At 50.6% G+C, this 14,986-nt stretch overlaps 11 protein-coding genes across 11 annotated transcripts; 7 read left to right on the forward strand and 4 right to left on the reverse strand.

Annotated features, from left to right (window-relative positions):
* Positions 1 to 149: 149 nt before the first annotated feature.
* On the forward strand, positions 150 to 1,038 carry BCR37DRAFT_381377 (snare region anchored in the vesicle membrane C-terminus-domain-containing protein). The gene is made up of 2 exons (XM_040869685.1): positions 150 to 869; positions 916 to 1,038. The coding sequence occupies exons 1-2, from the start codon at positions 271 to 273 to the stop codon at positions 1,001 to 1,003; spliced, it is 687 nt and encodes a 228-aa protein (XP_040724089.1). The 5' UTR covers positions 150 to 270; the 3' UTR covers positions 1,004 to 1,038.
* Positions 1,039 to 1,058: 20 nt separating this feature from the next.
* Positions 1,059 to 1,789, reverse strand: BCR37DRAFT_349418 (Mob1/phocein; the record flags this gene model as incomplete). The annotated part of the gene is made up of 2 exons (XM_040867927.1): positions 1,059 to 1,552; positions 1,606 to 1,789. The coding sequence occupies 2 exons, from the start codon at positions 1,787 to 1,789 to the stop codon at positions 1,059 to 1,061; spliced, it is 678 nt and encodes a 225-aa protein (XP_040724090.1).
* Positions 1,790 to 2,149: 360 nt separating this feature from the next.
* On the forward strand, positions 2,150 to 3,424 carry BCR37DRAFT_79505 (uncharacterized protein). The gene has a single exon (XM_040872489.1). The coding sequence runs from the start codon at positions 2,219 to 2,221 to the stop codon at positions 3,368 to 3,370; it is 1,152 nt and encodes a 383-aa protein (XP_040724091.1). The 5' UTR covers positions 2,150 to 2,218; the 3' UTR covers positions 3,371 to 3,424.
* A 73-nt stretch (positions 3,425 to 3,497) lies between these two features.
* Positions 3,498 to 3,890, forward strand: BCR37DRAFT_340586 (RNA polymerase III subunit Rpc17; the record flags this gene model as incomplete). Its single annotated transcript, XM_040867368.1, has 1 exon — positions 3,498 to 3,890. A coding segment is annotated over one exon (393 nt), but the record flags the coding sequence as incomplete, so codon positions are not given.
* A 265-nt stretch (positions 3,891 to 4,155) lies between these two features.
* Positions 4,156 to 7,225, reverse strand: BCR37DRAFT_394025 (glycosyl hydrolases family 2, TIM barrel domain-containing protein; the record flags this gene model as incomplete). The annotated part of the gene is made up of 2 exons (XM_040871396.1): positions 4,156 to 6,988; positions 7,035 to 7,225. The coding sequence occupies 2 exons, from the start codon at positions 7,223 to 7,225 to the stop codon at positions 4,156 to 4,158; spliced, it is 3,024 nt and encodes a 1,007-aa protein (XP_040724093.1).
* Positions 7,226 to 7,403: 178 nt separating this feature from the next.
* BCR37DRAFT_349256 (S-adenosyl-L-methionine-dependent methyltransferase) lies at positions 7,404 to 8,075 on the reverse strand (the record flags this gene model as incomplete). The annotated part of the gene is made up of 1 exon (XM_040867912.1): positions 7,404 to 8,075. The coding sequence occupies one exon, from the start codon at positions 8,073 to 8,075 to the stop codon at positions 7,404 to 7,406; it is 672 nt and encodes a 223-aa protein (XP_040724094.1).
* Positions 8,076 to 8,390: 315 nt separating this feature from the next.
* On the forward strand, positions 8,391 to 9,764 carry BCR37DRAFT_381384 (TIP49 C-terminus-domain-containing protein). The gene has a single exon (XM_040869686.1). The coding sequence runs from the start codon at positions 8,464 to 8,466 to the stop codon at positions 9,730 to 9,732; it is 1,269 nt and encodes a 422-aa protein (XP_040724095.1). The 5' UTR covers positions 8,391 to 8,463; the 3' UTR covers positions 9,733 to 9,764.
* Positions 9,765 to 9,803: 39 nt separating this feature from the next.
* Positions 9,804 to 10,487, reverse strand: BCR37DRAFT_388339 (uncharacterized protein; the record flags this gene model as incomplete). The annotated part of the gene is made up of 1 exon (XM_040870611.1): positions 9,804 to 10,487. One exon carries the CDS (start codon positions 10,485 to 10,487, stop codon positions 9,804 to 9,806), a length of 684 nt encoding a protein of 227 aa, XP_040724096.1.
* Positions 10,488 to 10,689: 202 nt separating this feature from the next.
* BCR37DRAFT_403195 (Fibrillarin-domain-containing protein) lies at positions 10,690 to 11,726 on the forward strand (the record flags this gene model as incomplete). The annotated part of the gene is made up of 3 exons (XM_040871980.1): positions 10,690 to 10,751; positions 10,806 to 10,924; positions 10,975 to 11,726. The coding sequence occupies 3 exons, from the start codon at positions 10,690 to 10,692 to the stop codon at positions 11,724 to 11,726; spliced, it is 933 nt and encodes a 310-aa protein (XP_040724097.1).
* A 1-nt stretch (position 11,727) lies between these two features.
* On the forward strand, positions 11,728 to 12,824 carry BCR37DRAFT_80313 (uncharacterized protein). The gene is made up of 2 exons (XM_040872492.1): positions 11,728 to 12,314; positions 12,362 to 12,824. The coding sequence occupies exons 1-2, from the start codon at positions 11,910 to 11,912 to the stop codon at positions 12,518 to 12,520; spliced, it is 564 nt and encodes a 187-aa protein (XP_040724098.1). The 5' UTR covers positions 11,728 to 11,909; the 3' UTR covers positions 12,521 to 12,824.
* A 918-nt stretch (positions 12,825 to 13,742) lies between these two features.
* BCR37DRAFT_349540 (succinate-CoA ligase) lies at positions 13,743 to 14,672 on the forward strand (the record flags this gene model as incomplete). The annotated part of the gene is made up of 1 exon (XM_040867931.1): positions 13,743 to 14,672. One exon carries the CDS (start codon positions 13,743 to 13,745, stop codon positions 14,670 to 14,672), a length of 930 nt encoding a protein of 309 aa, XP_040724099.1.
* Between the last annotated feature and the right edge of the window lie 314 nt (positions 14,673 to 14,986).

Here is a 14,986-nt window from a genome sequence, read left to right on the forward strand (position 1 = left end):
GCTGCTCCTCCACTTTCACCACTCAAGCAACTATACGTATGTAGTAGGCCTGAGAATGAGATGTGGAAGAGATTAAAGTATGGAAAAGGTAAGAAGAGAGCATATAAAGGAGCTGCCAGCACAGCAAGTCCGGGAGCACGTGCTATGCCATCTGATCGGTGAGGCCTCCGAGCTGATGTGAGGTCGCATCTCACCCTGCGGCCTTACACGACTTGAAACGACCACCAACATCCAGCCAACAAACCAACACCCAACCAACTGCTACACATCATGGCAGATACATCCACAGAGCGCTTCGATAGCTACGACGAAGACCTCCTTCTCCTCCTCACAGAAATCACATCCGCCCTACAAGAAGCAACAAGCGCCACCACCACCTCCGCAAACCGCCAAGCAAGTCTCTCAAAAGCCGATCGTGCCTGTGATGAAGCCAGGGAACTCGTTGGTGCACTTGAATTAGAACTCCAAAACATACCGACTGCAGGACGTACAAAATTAACACATCGTGTACGGGAACGCAAGTTGAAGTTGGAGCAAGCGCGGCGGAGTTGGAAGCAAGCGAAAGACGACGCAGCATCGCGCGATTTATTCGGTGCGCGAGGTGATGATCGTTATGGCGAGACGGAAGCAGATGGTGCTGCGTATGCACAAAGGAATAGACTCCTCGCTGGTCATGAACGGCTTGACAATGCTTCTGCGCGATTACAGAATTCTCAGAGGTTGGCGAATGAGACGGAGGGGATTGGTGCTGGCATCTTGCGAGACTTGTCGGCGCAGGGAGAGCAGATTCGCAATACGCGGGAGAGACTGATGCAGGCGGACGGGTATGTCGATAAGAGCATGAAGTCCCTGAAAAGCATGGGCAGACGGTAAGACCTGCCCTTTTGTGCCCAATGGAGCATACTGACCAGCTAGACTCATCACCAACAAGATCATCACGGGCACCATCATTGCTGTTCTCATCCTTCTCATCTTGCTGGTCATCTACAGCAAGTTCAAGTAAAACGCAAGAAGATTAATGAACCCATGTCCTTTATACGCTTTGTACTTATGTCTTATCATCTTGAACTCTTCGTGTCCTTGCCCCCATCACTACTCATCATACTCTCAATCAGCTCCCGCAAGGGCCCCAATTCGCGCTGTTCAATCAAGTCAAACTCGCGTACAAAGAACATGAAGTGCTTGAAACTCGTATTCAAGTGCGCCTCCTCGCCCAATGCAATGATGATGGAAAACTGATGGCAGTACATGTGCGCATAGATCCGAAAGATGCGTTTACACATCTGCTTCACGAGTTGTTGGAAACCCCTGGGGAAGGGTACACCGAGTTCGGAGGGGAATTTACCCTCATCTTCAATATTCTCCTCAAGCCACGCTAAAACACATTCAATGTATTTCGCTGCATGTAAGGCAGTTGGCCGTGGATACTCTTTCGCGTCTTGCCAAAGATATTCGTATTGCGGACCTGCCGTCATCGTCGGGAATCGTTCCTGTGTACAAAATTCTGCCACCGTACTCCAGAGCATCTTGATTTGGTTGTAAAAGTCCACCGCTAAAGGCGCGCTTGTTAGTCACATGTGTAGCAGGCAAAACATGATCCCTTACTGTTCACGGCGAGCCATTCATCTAGATCTTCGCCTTCTGGTAGTAGCACGACTTGCCGTAGACTGCCTGTACCGAGTGTCGCTTCGGCATATTGTCGCAACTGTCCCAATTTTGTGCCCGCTTCGGCCTTCTTGGGTCTGAATGTTGTCTTTCTAGGCGCAGATGCGTTAGCCAAGGGTTGCATTGTGCGCGTTTCGTCTCTGATATGGTTCGCAGAGAAGCTAGTAGAGAGGGCAAGCACTTACAAGCCGAGAAAGGAGTTCATTGCGTATGGGCGACACAGCGACGTTGGCCTCGTGCGGTTTGTTTGTCAAGGTCAGACAAATAGAATGATTTTAGATGCGCGAGGGAAGCTAAGGCTGAGCGTCGCGTTGTGATGCCAAAGCTGTGCAATAAGGAGCGATCTAGACTAGCCGGATTCAATGAGCCTAGGGAGCGTGGCTAGCAAAGAAGGGCTCGCGACTGTGGATATGCCTGAGCTCGATCGGTTGTTGAGAGACTTGAGTCGCGCTCTGTTGTCGCATTTCGCGCGAGTTGAGAAGGAAAAAACGAAAGACAGCACCAGCACCAGCATCAATGGCCCAACACCTCACAGCTCAAGCTACAGTAGAAAATGCTGCGTAAACAGTGTCTGTGTCTAGCACGGCAAGCTCCTAATCTGCTAAGGCAATCTATCACTGCGAGGCATAGAGCCAACTATCATGAATACGTGGGAAGCTACACAGACCCAAAGCCACGCAAGGATGACTTCATCGAGAGATCACATAAAGCCATGCAAACGGGACGACCATTAGACAAGCCACGTATCACAGGGCAGCTCGAGGGCGTGCCTCAGCACACTGTCTTGGTCCATGCCATTCCTGTCAACTTCAAGAGCGAGTACTTCATTGCACACTTCTACGTCAATGAGCTACAGGCCAAAGTCAACTGTGGCAAAGGTGGTGATCGCCGCACAGTCAGAATCCAGGACCATCTTGCACTCGCATTCATCATCTCCATTGCCAATACAACCAATTACGCCACACACAGGAAACGCATCTTCAGGCGTTTCCGAGAAGCAGTTTTGCAGATGCTGAAGGACGATCCATCCTTGCTACCATCACGGCCGTTCACGCTCCAGCTGACGCCTATGCTCAAGTCACTCCATATGCCCTGGGAAGAAATGCAAGCACAAGTCAAACAAGCTTGGATAGCAGCAACAACAGCACTCGAAGCTTTGCCAAAGACACAAATTATTCCGCCCAGAGTCAAGAAAGTGTCTAAAGCGAAGCAGAGGAGAATCTTGCTGCACCAAGACGACCTAAGGCGATTAGAGACACGCCAGCCCAACAATGAAGAACCTCAATCTGGCAATAAGTCGCTTGTGACTGATCGAGTCGGCCCAAGCACACAGTCTGAACGGAGGTCAGGCAGGGAAGGAGACAGATTCGACGGCCCGCGCCCTACATTTTCGGCACGACGATTGCACGAGGATGGTCAAATTCCCAGGAACAGTGAGGGCGGTCCGCGCCCTGCGTTTTCGGCACGGCGATTGTTCGAAAATGGTCAAATTCCCAAGTACAGTGAGGTGCTTGACAATCCACTGGTCAAGTACAGCCCCGGTGAGCGCAGGAAGCGTCCAGAGGTTCGCGGTGACTCGATTCGGGCTTCACAGCTGCAGGAGCCCAATGAGCGGCAACAAACTTACATGCGCTTGCCTGATCCAAGGGTGCAGAGGATGCTCGCCTATGCGAGTGGAAAGCTGACGATCAAAAAAGACTCATAACTTTTGCCTAATCTAACATGAGAACGACAAACATTTCTGTGACTGTGTTTCTTTTTGCTATGTACGACCAAAAGTTTCTCTGGCGAAGCAAGTAAACACATCTACGTACTGCCTTGAGCTTCAATCTATGAAGATCCTAGAGGCGAGGTCAAGCTTCTTGACCAATCATGAAGTCGCACTACACATTCAAGAGCTTGTGCGTTTTCAAGACTCGCATCTAAAACATGAAGGCTCCTACACTTCCGCCCTAGAGTCAGACAACCTTCGCACAGTCCAGTATGAGCTTCAGGCCTACCTTGATAGCTTGCCAGTTTCTCAAGTCAATGCAAAGCGTATTCGAGCTTTCTGTACAGAGCTTCTCACATTCGACCCAGCTCCACCGCCTGGCGAAGAGTCCTTGGACTTGAGCTTGACTTCCTTAACCAAGGGTGAAAAGCTCATGTGCATCAACAATGTACCCTCAAATGTCGCTGAGCTCAGTGCCGTCATTGAGGAGTTCACTGATCGCTTCAAGGCTGAATGGCAGCAACTCGCTTTGTGTGCCTGCGTCGAGCGGCATTTTGGCAAACGTCCACCACTCGAGCAAGCTGCGGAAGAACTTGCACCGCGGCTGGATACGCCGGGCACATCAGCAACAATCAGTGCCCAAGCTGCAGAAAGCGACGTCGATATGGAAGAAGATGAGGAGCAAGAGCTTGTGCACAACGACAATGCTGATTACGATGACAATGGACTCGGAAATGACGAGGACGAATGATTTGGCTATGCTACTGCTTATTAAATGGTCAAAAGATGCTCGCATTCAGCTCAATTGTAAATTGAATGGGAACCGTCTTGAGCTTGTACGGATCTCCCACACCTGGGCCACAAGAACCGGTGCCTAGCCCATGCACGGCTGCATTCAAGCTCAGCAGCGTCTCCTCCATCTTTTTGAGTTCAAATGGGTGCTTTGCCATCTCAAAGGCCTCGTCCGTATAATGACTGGCAGTAAAGTCAAACATCTGCGTCGTCATGGCGCACTCAATGCGTCGACCAGATACGAAGTAGCCAGGCTTCTGCGAGATGACAAGCCAGCGTGTCTTGTGCCGATTGCCACACGCTTGTGGCTTTTCATAATTGGTAAACAAGTCGTCCACAGTTGAGCTGAAAAAGCCAATGCGGCTTGCTTCAAAGCTATCTGGGTACGATTCGCCTTCAAGACCATGCCACTGCACGTCACTGAAGCCTGGGACAAGTAACAAGTCGAGACCGATTCTCGGCATTGTCTTGGGGACTGGACCTTCTGGTTGTAGCTTGAAATTGACTTGCAATTTACCAGAGTCAAACACTGCAAACGTTGTCTGGCACTCAAGGCCCCACGCAGTCACGGCTGATGCCCATCGAGACCGGATTTTGATGGTGATCTCTGTGTCTGTCTGTGTCGTAGTCAACTCTGCTAGCCGTTCAAGCATCGTATCCACACCGAACCAGCGCCAGTGCTTGGCATCCTCTGGATTATCGTTGTCCGTCGGCGCACGCCAGAACCCTAGATGTGCCGGCTGTGCGAGCATTGGCTTGCCGTCGAATTGCCATTGAGCAAAACGTCCCTTGACCTTGTCAAACTCAAAAATGCTCGGCCCAGCAGTCACCGTTATTTTGAGTGGCGTCTCAGTGACCTGGAGCTTTCGATTCACTGCTTCCGGTTCGTTCAGGAGCGCAAGCTTAGTGGGTTGAAGAACGAATTGCTCCCAAGCAATCTCATAGCCGGTCTTTGCCCAAGGTGTCGCCTTTTTCAGAGTGAAAGACACAGTCAGGAGGTACTCACATGTATCCGTTGGTGGCGCTAGCTCAGGCAATGGAAGCTTGACCATCTCGCCAGGGCCAGCTTCAACATCCAGCTTCCCATCACCAAGGAGGACCACGAACCGATCCTTACTAGAAATCTTTTCATACCGCCAAGTACAGTCGAGATGGTTCAGAGCCTGAAAGTCGTACAGGTTCGTAATGTGAAGGTTACCCTTTTCGAGCGATACTGATATAGGTTGGAAAATCTTCTTGACCTGGAGCAGTCCAGGTGTTGGAGTGACATGGTCAGAGTTGACAAGTCCATCCATGACAAAGTTGCCATCGTTTCTCACATCGCCAAAGTCGCCACCATAGCCGTAGTAGGATATACCTGTCTTGGTATCTGTGGTCAGAAGACCATGGTTGCACCACTCCCAGATGAAGCCGCCTTGCAACCTGCGATGTTCTCGAAAGGCACGCTGGTAGTCTGATAAGCCACCAGGACCATTTCCCATAGCGTGGGCATATTCACACAAAATGATCGGTTTGGTCCAATGCTCTTCAGTCGCTTTTTCAACAAGAGACTCCCAGGAGTGATACATGTAGCTGTACACGTCCGAGACTTCAGCATCGCGGTTGCCTTCATAGTGGATAGGTCGTGTTTCGTCAAACTTGCGGGTCCACGCAGCCATTGCCTTGTGGTTACAGCCAAAGAAGGCTTCATTCCCGAGTGACCACATGATGACGCATGGCTGATTGATGTCACGGTGGACCAGCTGTCTCATACGTTCGACATAAGCGTACTCCCAGGCATGGTTATCTGTGGTGAAGCTTTCAGGAGTCTTGTCTGTTCCACTGGCAGCTTCTTCAAATCCATGGCATTCGAGATCACATTCGTCAATGACGTAGAAGCCAAGCTCGTTGAATAGACTGTAAGCCAGAGGATGATTGGGATAATGACTTGTGCGGATGGCGTTGATGTTGTTGGCCTTCATGAGAAGCAACTCGTCGCGCAAGAAGTCAAGCGGGACAGTCCGGCCGTGTTCAGGATGATGGTCATGGCGATTGACACCATTCAGCAGAATGGGCTTCCCGTTGACACACAAGAGGCTATGCTTCATTTCAATCTGGCGTATGCCAGCTTGCTGTTCAATACACTCGATCACCTCGTCGTCCTGCTTCAGCGTCAATCGCAAAGTGTATAGATTCGGGCTTTCTGCTGTCCAGAGTGCAGGTGCTGCGAGAGCCATTTGCCCAGTCTGATGACCGCTCGAACCAAACTGTGCAAGAGAGTCGCCCACACGACCACCACTTTGATCCAGAAGCTCCACTCTGAGCTGACTCGCTTGAGAAACCGAAACGGAGACATTCCACCTCAGAAGTGCGTCCACATAAGAGTCCTCGTCAGCCTTTGGGAAAGTTGTCTTGACTTGAAAGTCCTCAATTTTTGCAGTCTTGGCAAATCCAAGCTGATAGACATCGCGAAAGATGCCGCTCAACCACCACTGATCCTGGTCTTCCAGGTAAGTGCCATCAGACCATTGATAGACGCGCACACGGATGCGATTATCAGCACCGATATGCGTATAAGCAGTGATATCAAATTCTGCAGCATTGCGTGACCCTTGTGCATATCCGACTTGCTCGCCATTGACAAAAAGATGAAATGCCGAATCGACGCCTTCGAATCGCAGGATTGTGTTATTCCTTGCTGCCCAACTTTTGGTAATTTCAATAGACCGCTCATACGTGCCTACGGGATTGTCTGTCGGTACACGCGGGGGATCCACTGGAATCTCATACTTGACATTGGTATAAGCGGGATGTCCAAATCTTTTGGATTTGTGTAGTTGCCTCCAAATCAGTACTCATGAGGGACAGAGTTTGGCAGAAGCCTTACCACATGCTTGGTACGTCCATTTTTGACCACTTGGCAGTCTCATCAACATTCTGCGCTTCGAGAGGCGTTGAGCTATAATGAAATGACCAAGTGCCATTCAAGGAGATGCAATCTTTTGGCAGATAGTAAGCGCGTGGTGGCAGTCTGTTGCGCTCAACAACTTGCTCATTTTCCCAGTCTGCGGGAGGCATTGCGCCACCCATTCAGTTGTAGCTTGATAATTTTGAGCAGCAGAACACTCAAATGATACCACACTCAAATGATTCAGAGAGAGTCTGTGTGGTCAGGAGGTTTCAACTCGGTCTCGATACTGACGATCGCCAAAAGTCTTGTTCAGATGGCTTTTGACCATCGACCAAGAGGAGAATGTCACCGGCCTACTACGACCCACCAGTTATCCTTATCATAGCCAGACTGTTTGACCTTGCCAGAAGCAGCCGCTACATCGGCTTCCAAATCACCTTCCTTGTAAAGGTGGTAGTATCGCTCATACACCACCTCCTTGCCATCCTCGACCGTCTTCCAAGGCACCATGACATCTTGCGGATCTCCCTCATCCCAACCGCGTCGACTCGCTTTCTGCTCTAGGGCCCAAACATAGAGAAGTGCTTCACCCGCTGGTGCTAGTAACGACAAAATATGCTCGACCGCTTCTACGCGCCGCGCAGGGCTCGAGTAGTGATGGATGACTGCGATGCAAATGACGAAATCAAAACGACCAGTCGGATATGGCGTTTGCAGACCATCACAGACGAGTACTTCAAAGCCACGTTGACGTGCTGCGATATCGACAAGGGACTCTGATCGATCACTGCCGAGTATGTACAAGTCTTTATTGATATCGAGGTATTTCCCATTTCCACACCCGATATCCAAGCCGAGACTGCCAGGCTTTTGTCGTTTGAAAAAGTCAGAGACGACGGGCCATGGAGCGTAGCGTGTATTGGAGAAGTGCGTGGCAATCTTGTTGTAGACTTGGTGAACGTGTGTTTCTTCAATGGCAGCTTCTCGTTCTGGAGCTTCTCTGCTAGGTAGAGTCATCTTGGGCTTTTAGCAAGTTTAATAGCTTCAGGGATTATAGAGCAGGAGTCATTTCATGCGTGTAGTTCCTGGCTGCGTCGAAATGTCTGCCGCCAATTCTTGAAGTTCAAGAGCAAGAGAAAGGCGACAGACCGACAACCAACTTTGAACGTACAAACGCACCACCAGCAAGTCAGTCAAAGACGCAGAGACAGGGCAATGGCTGCTATCACACAACTGCCCAATGCGAACAAGACAGAGACAACCATCCTAGGCTCCCTGGTCAGTCGCCCTACAACATCTCGTTGTACAAGGAAAAGACTAACAAAACCACAAGATCTCCTCACATTCACACATCCGCGGTCTCGGTCTCGATGACAATCTCGAACCGAAGCCAAACAGCCAAGGCATGGTTGGACAAATCAAAGCCCGCAAAGCAGCTGGTGTCATTCTTCGCATGCTTTCGCAGAATAAAATCGCAGGCAGGGCGATTCTCATGGCTGGTCCACCATCGACTGGCAAAACGGCCATTGCGATGGGTATGAGCCAGTCGTTGGGTGAAGGTGTACCGTTTACGATGATTTCTGCTTCAGAGATATTTAGTCTTGAGATGAGCAAGACGGAAGCCTTGACGCAAGCATTTCGCAAATCGATTGGTGTTCGCATTCGTGAGGAGACGGAGATGATTGAAGGCGAAGTCGTGGAGATTCAAATTGACAAGTCCCTGACGGGTACGACAAAGATGGGCAAATTGACCCTGAAAACAACAGACATGGAAACAGTCTATGATTTGGGAACAAAAATGGTTGAGGCATTGTCAAAGGAACGCGTGATTGCAGGCGATGTCATTACAATTGACAAGACATCCGGCAAGATCTCAAAACTCGGCAGGTCTTTCGCTAGGTCGCGCGATTACGATGCGATGGGCGTTGATACACGCTTCGTGCAATGCCCAGAAGGCGAGATTCAGAAGCGTAAAGAAGTGGCGCATGTTGTTTCGCTGCACGAAATCGATGTCATCAACTCGAGATCACAAGGCTTCCTCGCTCTCTTCTCTGGTGATACTGGAGAAATCAAGACTGAAGTCCGTGACCAAATCAATGTCAAGGTGGGCGAGTGGAAGGAGGAAGGCAAAGCGGATATCTGCCCGGGTGTCTTGTTCATTGACGAAGTACACATGCTTGACATGGAGTGCTTTTCATTCTTGAATCGTGCCGTGGAAGCTGAGCTAGCACCGCTCGTGGTGATGGCCTCGAATCGTGGTGTGACCAGAATCCGTGGCACACAGTACAGGTCGCCCCACGGTCTTCCGGTTGACTTGCTGGATCGTATGCTCATCATCAGCACGAGCCCGTACACTGCCGAGGACATTCGGCAGATTCTACACATTCGCACACAAGAAGAAGATGTGGATCTCGCTTCAGATGCGCTCGACCTCCTCACCAAGATTGGCCAAGAGACGTCGTTGCGATATGCGATGCACATTATCATCACAAGTCACTTGATTGCAAAGAAGCGTAAAGCACAGCAAATCACGGTGGCGGATGTGAGCCGCAGCTACGCCTTGTTTTTGGATCAGAAGCGGTCTGTCAAGTCAATCGAGGAGAGCAGCGACTTCTTAACAGAGACGCATTACCAGGTTGATGGCAATCAGCCGCAACCGATGGAAGTGTCATAGATTAAAAAGCATAAAGTAGTCAAAACACTCATGTATTCCTTTGGACTTCTACTGACTCTTGACTGTCGTAGCTAACGGTACAGGTGATCCGCCCTAAGATTTGCAGCACATTCCACTTCCCACTTGTCACCATTAGCGAGCAACTTTTCCTTGTTGTACAGCAACTCCTCGTGTGTTTCTGTCGAGTACTCAATATTGGGCGTCTCAACAATCGCATCCACGGGGCACGACTCTTGACAGAACCCGCAGTAGATGCACTTGGTCATATCAATATCATACCGCACCGTCCGTCGCGCACCATCGGCGCGTTCCTCCGCTTCAATGGTGATGGCTTGAGCCGGGCATACAGCCTCACACAACTTACAAGCGATACACCGTTCTTCGCCAGATGGATACCTGCGCAATGCATGCTCTCCACGGAACCTCGGCGACGCGGGTCCCTTTTCGTATGGGTAGAAGATGGTGTAGGGTGGTTTAAAGAATTGCTCGAGAACGACATACATGCCGCGCAACATTTCCGTCATGAGGAAGTAGGAGCCTGCTTTGTCGAGTGCGGAGCCCTGGACATCGACTGTTTGGCCCTGTGGACGGAATGCGACTGGAGGGGCGGCGAATGCGGCGCGGGCAAGGGAGAAGGAGGCGGATTGGGTCAGCAGTGGCAGTCTGGGTGTTGTTGCTGTGCGTGCTGCTATTGCTTGAGAAAGGGGTGCGGCGGTGAGCCTGATGCCTGTCCTGGCCAGTGCAGGTCTGTACATGGTTGTCTGGAGGAGTGAGAGTGCTTGCTGTCCTTGCTGACCTTGCTGACCCTTGCCCAATGCTTAATTGCTCTGTGGTGTGCCGAGTCAGCAGAGGAAAGGCGTGAGAAGACACGTGCATGGGCGAAATTTCATGAGAAGAAGAAGAAGCAGCACAGTGGACCAACTGGCTACTCAGTACTCACTACTATCTTCAGCAACAATGGCATTCACCCCAGGAGACAGAGGAGGCAGAGGCGGACGAGGTGGTTTCACACCAAGAGGGTAATTCCAGATACATGTATTTTCTGGTTCCTCATAGTTAACATTCTCCCTTAGTGGACGAGGCGGTTTCGCTGATCGTGGCGGACGCGGCGGCGGCCGAGGTGGATTTACTCCCCGTGGCGGACGTGGAGGTGTAGGCGGCGACCGTGGTGGTCGTGGTGGACGTGGTGGTGGTATGTTTCTCCTCTCATCAATAAGGAGCATCGACTAACCTATTTTGCAGGCCGTGGAGCCCCTCGAGGCCGTGGTGCACCCCGTGGTGGTGCGCGTGGTGGTGCCAAAGTGGTCATCGAACCACACAGGCTCTCTGGTGTCTTTGTTGCTCGCGGCAAGGAAGACTTGCTCGTTACCAAGAACTTGACACCCGGCGAGTCTGTCTACAACGAGAAGCGTATCTCCGTTGAAGGTACAGATGGCACAAAGACAGAGTATCGTGTATGGAACCCCTTCCGATCCAAGATCGCTGCTGGTATTCTCGGCGGTGTGGACCAGATCCACATCGGTCCTGGCAAGAAGGTTCTCTACCTCGGTGCTGCTTCTGGTACATCCGTCTCTCATGTCGCAGACATTGTGGGCCCTGAAGGTCTCGTCTACGCCGTCGAGTTTTCACACCGTTCCGGTCGTGACTTGATCAACATGGCCAAGAAGCGTACCAATGTCATTCCGATCGTCGAAGATGCTCGTCACCCACAGAAGTACCGCATGCTCGTTGGTATGGTCGACTGTGTCTTCCTCGATGTAGCACAGCCCGACCAAGCTCGTATCGCTGCACTCAACGCTCACATGTTCCTTAAGCAAGGCGGTGCTATTCTCATCTCCATCAAGGCTTCATGTATCGACTCTACCGCTGATCCTACTGCTGTCTTTGCAGCTGAAGTCCAAAAACTCCGTACAGATGGCTTCAAGCCAAAGGAACAGCTGACACTCGAGCCATACGAGCGTGATCACTGTCTTCTTCGTGCCGAGTACGTTTAGGTAGTCTTATCGTTTAGCATCTTTGTTACTTTACTATTCATCTTTTGCACAGTCTGCACAAATGTCTTGTAAATAAGTTGTTCCTGAAAGTGACGTACTCTACAACGTCAACTATTTCTCAGACATAACCACATTCATCTATCTGCTGCACAAAGCTTATTTTCTCCTCTTGTAACTTCTTCGATGACCCCAATAGACGGGAAGCTTCGATATCGTGCAGTAGATATAGAGAGTCAACAAGACCTCGAAGATCTCACAGAGCTCAGACGACTTTGTGGTTGGTGTGCAGGCCTTGTGCCTAGCTGGTTTGACAGCATACGCAAGGGTGATCTACTGTACTACTTTTTCTATGCTCCTGAAGATACGATGCTCAGTCGTCCCCTCGGTTCAGGCGGTCTTGACCTCAACTTGGGTACAGATGGCACAGATTGTTCTGATAAAGCAACCGCGACTTCATGCATGGTCGGTCTCTTCATCCGCAAGGAGTATGCTGGCCGGGGCTGGGGAAAGCAGATGGCCAACTTCTTCATCAAGCTTGCATTTGAAGACTATGCACAGCAGACACTGACGTGCATCAACGACACGGACGTAAGCTTATCCTCACTTCTCAATACAACCGAAACTGACCCATCTAGAACGAAGTGACCATGCGCATGTTCTCACAGCTTGGATTTGTGGAGTTTCGCAGGGAGCCAAAGCACCACTGGGAGTCTGCACCTGAACGCAAACGAGTCCCTATTGGCAGTCATCGCCGACTGACCGCCAAGGAATACTTTGCGCGCAAGAATCGTTGAGTACCCTCTGTTGTGCTGCTTTTGTCTCCGCAAGGATAGCTCTGGCTCTTTACGGCTGCGTCCAAACTGCAAAGCACAAGACTGAGCGATTGTGACTGTCTACTACGACATGACAATGACCCCACTTCGGCATGCTCCGTGACTCGACGACGCGACAATCATGCATCGCTCGGTCCGCTGTGCAAGACGATTGTTACAACAAGCGACACGTCCAACATGGCAAGCATCCTTTACGACCATCTCTCGAACAGATGCAGCGCGTCTTTTGAAGAAATCAGGAATCGATGTTTCAACCAAGTCTCGCAACCCAGCACGAACACCTGCTATGGGCAAATTCTCGCGACATAGCCCATTATTCACCATTCGGATTGATCGACAGGCAAAGTCTCCACTGTTGGAAATTGATTATGAGACGAAGACGACGCTTCCATTGCAATACTCGTCGAAATTGCTTTCTACGCGCGCTTATGAACCTGTCTCGCAAGCGATACGATATGGTTTGACGGAGTTGCAGCAATTACAGCTGACTGTTTATTTGGACCGACTATGGATGTTTTTCAAAAAGCATGACTTGACAGAACTATCGTTTGGGATTGCAATTGAGTTTGATGATGTGCAGGTTGTCGTGTCGAGTGTCAAGGTCGATACGGATGCGCTCAAACGTCAGCCATCAATCGCCAAGCTCGTCAAGGCTGATGAGCGAACGAAACTTGAAATCAAAGCTGAAGCTGCCGGTCTCATCTACACTGAACTGGATGGTGATATTGGCTGCGTCGTTAATGGCGCAGGTCTGGCAATGGCAACGAACGATATTCTGCGACAGCTAGGTGGTCGATCAGCTAATTTTCTCGATACAGGCGGACAAGCGACCACAGCATTGTTGATCAAGGCCTTTGCGCTCTTGCTTGCCGATACCCGAGTCAAGGCAATCCTGGTCAATATCTATGGTGGCATCATCCGATGTGACATGATTGCAGAGTCCATCATTTTGGCTGCAAAGGAGCTTGATATGAGCCAAGTACCGATCGTTGTCAGATTGAGAGGTACGAATGCCGAAGAGGGACAGCGCCTCATTGCAGAATCAGGTCTACAGCTCTTTGCTGAAGATGTCATTGATGTTGCTGCTCGTCGGGTTATTGACGCTGCTGCAAGAGCACCTGTCAGGGGAGACGTCAGCCTTGGATCTATGATACAGCGTCGCACATATTCAACGAGCAGACGTATGAGCGATAGAGCACAGCGGACGAGATCTCTTGATTTAACTTCCGAAACACGAGTCATCTATCAAGGGTTCACAGGAAAGCAAGGTACCGTCAATGCAATGCAGACCATTGCATATGGCACAAATGTCGTGGGTGGCGTATCCCCTGGAAAAGGCGGGTCTACTCATTTGGATCTACCTGTATTCGGCACAGTGAAAGAAGCTGTTCAAAACGTACAGCCTGATGCTACGGCCATCTTTGTTCCAGCATTTCTCGCTGCAGGCGCAATCATGGAGGCAATCGAGAATGAAATCCCTCTGATTGTGTCTGTTGCAGAAGGCATACCGGTCCATGACATGCTTCGCGTCCACGAGATGCTCAAAACAACGACAAGGTCGCGCTTGGTGGGACCTAATTGCCCCGGTGTCATTGTTCCCTCTGCCAGGTGCAGGATTGGCATTATGCCCTACCAGCAATTCAAGGCAGGACGTATCGGCATTGTTTCAAAGAGTGGGACGCTTTCCTATGAAGCTGTTGGTGAGACGACGAGATTAGGCTTAGGGCAAAGTCTTGTGGTTGGCATGGGTGGCGATATGCTGCCAGGTACATCTCTCGTCGAGGGCTTGCGGTTGTTTGCCGACAGAGCTGATACGGAAGCAATGGTGTGTCTCGGTGAGATTGGTGGCGCGGCGGAACTCGACGCAGCAGAGTTTGTGCGTGAGTACAATGCTCGGCTAGGCAAGGATGCGAAACCCGTCGTTGCGATGGTGGCAGGTTGGACGGCACCTGAGGGACGCGTCATGGGGCATGCAGGTGCTTTGCGTATGGCAGGTGAGCTGACGGCTGAAGAGAAGACCAAAGCATTGAGAGATGCTGGCTGCCATATTGCATCGCATACAGGGCAGATTGGTGAAATGCTGCAAGCTCTGTTGAATAGAAGAGGGGCATAAAGTAGATATGTACACGTACCGCAAGGATTGAGGACAAGCTCAGGAAGTAGCCATACTTTTGCGTCTTCTTAGGAGATGACTGAACCGTCCAGTGCTCGGGCGAGCCTGATCCTCTCGTAATTTGGACGCTGATGCCACGTTCATCTTCGCATCCGCTTCAAGTATCTCTTCTGCTGACCTGAATGGTTTCAACCTGTCTGATTCATTCGGCAACTGAAAGAAGGAGCCTTCTGCGTACCACAGATCGGCAATGAACAAGACGCACAAGAGTACACAAATTTCAAAACCCTTGAGGTCTTGTATTTGTATTCTCT

The sequence above is a fragment of the Protomyces lactucae-debilis genome (genome assembly GCF_002105105.1).
Source record: "Protomyces lactucae-debilis strain 12-1054 chromosome Unknown BCR37scaffold_14, whole genome shotgun sequence".
NCBI classification, from domain to species: domain Eukaryota; kingdom Fungi; phylum Ascomycota; class Taphrinomycetes; order Taphrinales; family Protomycetaceae; genus Protomyces; species Protomyces lactucae-debilis.

Coding starts and splice junctions, on each gene's coding strand:
- BCR37DRAFT_381377 (XM_040869685.1), top strand. CDS start 271: ATGGCAGATACATCCACAGAGCGCTTCGATAGCTACGACGAAGACCTC. Junction 870..915: donor CTGAAAAGCATGGGCAGACG/GTAAGACCTGCC, acceptor CTGACCAGCTAG/ACTCATCACCAACAAGATCA.
- BCR37DRAFT_79505 (XM_040872489.1), top strand. CDS start 2,219: ATGCTGCGTAAACAGTGTCTGTGTCTAGCACGGCAAGCTCCTAATCTG.
- BCR37DRAFT_381384 (XM_040869686.1), top strand. CDS start 8,464: ATGGTTGGACAAATCAAAGCCCGCAAAGCAGCTGGTGTCATTCTTCGC.
- BCR37DRAFT_80313 (XM_040872492.1), top strand. CDS start 11,910: ATGACCCCAATAGACGGGAAGCTTCGATATCGTGCAGTAGATATAGAG. Junction 12,315..12,361: donor CGTGCATCAACGACACGGAC/GTAAGCTTATCC, acceptor TGACCCATCTAG/AACGAAGTGACCATGCGCAT.